The sequence below is a fragment of the Nycticebus coucang genome, chromosome 10 (assembly GCF_027406575.1).
Source record: "Nycticebus coucang isolate mNycCou1 chromosome 10, mNycCou1.pri, whole genome shotgun sequence".
Classification (NCBI taxonomy): Eukaryota; Metazoa; Chordata; class Mammalia; order Primates; family Lorisidae; genus Nycticebus; species Nycticebus coucang.
The window spans coordinates 127,821,738-127,826,329 of NC_069789.1; the positions used below are offsets into that span (position 1 = coordinate 127,821,738).

General features: G+C 52.4%; 1 protein-coding gene across 1 annotated transcript; it reads left to right on the forward strand.

The window, feature by feature from the left end:
• Positions 1-2,369: 2,369 nt before the first annotated feature.
• On the forward strand, positions 2,370-4,255 carry LOC128596010 (vimentin-like). Its single transcript, XM_053605331.1, is given in 2 exon segments — positions 2,370-3,146; positions 3,148-4,255. Coding segments are annotated over 2 exon segments (1,398 nt in total). The 5' UTR covers positions 2,370-2,522; the 3' UTR covers positions 3,922-4,255.
• The last annotated feature ends 337 nt before the right edge of the window (positions 4,256-4,592 follow it).

A 4,592-nucleotide genomic window follows, 5' to 3' on the forward strand; every position in this document is an offset into this window, starting at 1 on the left:
AAGGCCCTGCTGCAGGAGCAGGCTTGGCCTGAAACAGAAAGAAAGCCAGTAGGGTGGTCCCCGTAGCTCAGTGGGTAGCTTCTGGCCACATACACCAAGGCTGGCTGTTCGATCCTTGCCCCAACCAGCTGAAAAACAACAATTACAACTACAAAATAAAAGAAAGGAAGGAAGGAAGCCAAGGAGGGCAGGGAGGATGGTGGGGTGAGCTCAGAAACGCCTCAGGGCTGAGAGATGGGACCAGCACATCACACAGGGTGGTGGGCTGCAGAAAGATGCTTGGCTTCACTCTGGAGTCATGGTGTTGTGAACTCCGTTCTCTTGAGTTAACAGTGACAGAGTAAGGTTTGCTGGTGCCACATAGACAAAGTAGGACTCCATCTTTTTGGTCTTGGTTAGAACCCTGCGCCAAACAGGGTTCACAATTTGTCACAGCTCCAGGCCAAGAGGCACCAGAACTTAGCGGCGGCTGCCTGGTTTCCACCATGTGCTCTGCTCTGTGACAGTTTCATAGTCTTTCCTTGTTTATTTATGGACTTGGCCATCTTGAGAAACTCAAAAAGAGAAGTAGGTTGAGGTGGGAATGATAAATTCCCTTCCCATTTGAGGTGCCATCCTAGTACCCAGGTGGCAGGACTCAGTTAAAAGACAGGTACAGCTCCTTGGTGTGTGTCACACTTTATGGGGGCAAGACATGATTGCAAGAGGGACTTTACCTAACAATTGCAATCAGTGTAACCTGGCTTATTGAACCCTCAATGAATCGCCAACAATAAAAAAAAAAAAAAGACAGGTACAGCTGCAGGCCCAGTGAGCACAGGAACCAAGTCCAGGCTCCAGATACAAACAGGCTGGCTCAAGGGAGGCCACTGGGTAGGTCTGGGACACAGAGCCACCAGGGGATGATCATGTGGCCTCCCCTTGACACTTACTAGCTGGGAGACCCTTAGCAAAGGCTCTAAGTTTCCTGAAAAATCCATAAAGTCCTCACCAGACTATCTTCAAGGTCACATCCAGATGTGACAGGCTGACATGGGCCATCACTCAGGAGGCCTGATTTGGGAGCCCTCTGTCCATTTCTCCAGTCAAGTTGTCCGTTAGCTCTTCCCTTTGGCTTCCGATATCACATGACCCTCAGAAAAAGCCCTGGGGGTGGGGGAGAGAATGAGCCAACCCCTCTGTTGACTCAGGACTTACCCTCTTCCTGCCAACACAAATTCTCCCTTGACAGCCCGGGGCACCTAGGGCTATGGCCTGGGTGGGGCCTAGAGGTGCCTCCTAGAAAAAGAAGTCCCGGACACAGGCCCCTCCCTGCCCCACTGGGGGACCCAGGACAGTATAAAGGGCCCCAGGGTGAGGAGGGAGTACCTGCCGCCCGCACCATGAAGCTGGCTGCTGCTTTCCTGCTGCTCTGCGCAGCCTCGCTCCTGCTCTCACGCGCAAGTGGGTGCCTGGGGACATGGTTTCCCTGGGGCATCCTGAGCAGGCTGGGAGGGGAAGGATGGCTGGGTTCTGATGGACATCTTTCCAGGGTGAGTCAGCCTGTCTTTGTGTTCTAGATTGTGCCATATGCCCAGCTCTGGAGAAGCATGCTAACCTCTTCCTGAAGGGAACCACTGATGAATTTCTCAATTATGCGAAAAATTTCGTAAAATCCTCTGCAGTATTGGAAAATGCTAAGCAACTGAAGATGTGTTCCGACAATAAACTGACAGAAGAGGATAAGGATAATGCCCAGTCTGGGCTGGTGAGTACCACTGGGTGTGTCTGCACCCCAGTGCCAGCCAGGGGCTCTGCTCAGCCCAGGTCTCATCCTCCTCCCCACCACCGCCCTTCCCTGAAAATCTGGCAGGGAAAAGAAACACATGAGCCAGGAGACACAGGGAATGGAGCAGACACCAACAGTGTGGGTGGGAAAGGGCCAGGAAGGGAGATTCGATCCAGCTCTTGAGCTCTTGGACTGGCTCAGGCTGTTCAGCATATCAGGAGCCACATGGGAACCTCCAGCATCTCCCCTCTCCACAACACCACCTGCCCTCTGATTCAGCTCCTCAGCTCTGGTATCCCTGACTCCAGCACACAAGCCTAGATCTCTATTCAAAGATTAGAATTGGATTCAGGTGGCACCTGTGGCTCAGTGGGTAGGGTGCCAGCACCACATACCAAGGGTGACAGGTTTGAATCTGGCCCCAGCCAAACTGCAGCAAAAAATAGCCGAGCATTATGGCGAGTGCCTGTAGTCCCACCTACTTTGGAGGCTGAGGCAAGAGAATCACCTAAGCCCAGGAGTTATTGTTGCTATGAGCTGTAACATCACGGCACTGTAGCGAGGGCCATAAAGTGACACTTTTTCTCTAAAAGAAAAAAACAAAAGCTCTACCACTCTCGCCTCGGGGTCCCAGCGCCAGAGAAGCAGCAGCGCTCCCACCGCCGACACCCACCGCGCCCTAGCTCGCCTCACCTCCCGGAGGAGCCGGTCCGCACCGCCGCAGCTGCCCAGCCCACCACCCCCCTCCGCAGCCATGTCTACCAGGTCCGCGTCCTCGTCCTCCTACCGCAGGATGTTCGGTGACCCCGGCACCGTGAGCCGGCCGAGCTCCAGCCGGAGCTACGTGACCACGTCCACCCGCACCTACAGCCTGGGCAGCGCGCTGCGCCCCAGCACCAGCCGCAGCCTCTACTCCTCGTCCCCGGGCGGCGCGTTTGTCACCCGTTCCTCGGCCGTGCGCCTGCGAAGCAGCGTGCCCGGCGTGCGGCTGCTGCAGGACTCGGTGGACTTCTCGCTGGCCGACGCCATCAACACCGAGTTCAAGAACACCCGCACCAACGAGAAGGTGGAGCTGCAGGAGCTGAACGACCGCTTCGCCAACTACATCGACAAGGTGCGCTTCCTGGAGCAGCAGAACAAGACCCTGCTGGCTGAGCTCGAGCAGCTCAAGGGCCAGGGCAAGTCGCGCCTGGGGGACCTCTACGAGGAGGAGATGCGCGAGCTGCGCCGGCAGGTGGACCAGCTCACCAACGACAAGGCCCGCGTCGAGGTGGAGCGCGACAACCTGACGGAGGACATCATGAGGCTCCGGGAGAAATTACAGGAGGAGATGCTGCAGCGAGAGGAAGCTGAGAGCACCCTGCAATCCTTCAGACTAGGATGTTGACAATGCGTCTTTGGCACGTCTTGACCTTGAACGTAAAGTGGAATCCTTGCAAGAAGAGATCGCCTTTCTGAAGAAACTGCACGATGAGGAAATCCAGGAGCTGCAGGCCCAAATTCAGGACCAACATGTCCAAATCGACATGGATGTTTCCAAACCTGACCTCACGGCTGCCCTGCGTGACGTGCGTCAGCAGTATGAAAGTGTGGCTGCCAAGAACCTTCAGGAGGCAGAAGAATGGTACAAGTCCAAGTTTGCGGACCTCTCTGAGGCTGCTAACCGCAACAATGATGCCTTGCGCCAAGCGAAGCAGGAATCCAATGAGTACCGGAGACAGGTGCAGTCCCTCACCTGTGAAGTGGATGCCCTGAAAGGAACTAACGAGTCCCTGGAAGGCCAGATGCGTGAAATGGAAGAGAACTTTTCTGTCGAAGCTAACTACCAAGACACTATTGGCCGCTTGCAGGATGAGATTCAGAACATGAAGGAAGAAATGGCCCGTCACCTTCGTGAATACCAAGACCTGCTCAATGTTAAGATGGCTCTTGACATTGAGATCGCCACCTACAGGAAGCTGATGGAAGGGGAGGAAAGCAGGATTTCCCTGCCTCTTCCAAACTTTTCCTCCCTGAACCTGAGAGAAACCAATCTGGATTCACTCCCTCTGATTGATACCCACTCAAAGAGGACACTTCTGATTAAGACCGTGGAAACTAGAGATGGACAGGTTATCAATGAAACTTCTCAGCATCACGATGATCTTGAATAGAAATTGTGCACACTCAGTGCAGCAATATATTACCAGCAAGAATAAAAAAGCAATGTGTATCCTATAGGAACATCTTCCAAGTGCCTTTCTGCAGTTTTTCAGGAGCACAAGATAGATTTTGAATAGCTATACGCTCTAGTTCCTAACCACCAACACTCCTAAAAGATTTAGTAAAAATGTTTACACCATAATCTAGTTTATGAAGAAGTCTTGTGCTAGAATACTTTTTAAAAAGTATTTTTGAATACCATTAAAACTGCTTTTTTCCCCATGCAGTATTCAATCTACCTGGTTCTGCTTCAATAAATCTTTGGTAAAACTCAAAAAAAAAAAAGAAAGAAAGAAAAAAACAAAAGAATTGCATCCTTCCCCTCTTCAAATATTGGTTCCTTAGCTCTGCACCTGTAGCTCAGCAGCTAGGACACCAACCACATGCACCAGAGCTAGCAGGTTTGAACCTGGCCCAGGCCTGCCAAACAATGACAGCTACAACAACAAAATAGCCAGTTGCGAGCCCCAGTAGTCTCAGCTACTTGGGAGGCTGAAGCAAGAGAATCCCTTAAGCCCTAGAGTGGAGGTTGCTGTGAGCTGTGACGCCATGGCACTCTATCCAGGGTGACATAATGAGACTCTGTCTCAAAAAAAAAAAAAATTGTCCTTCCTTTCCCCTA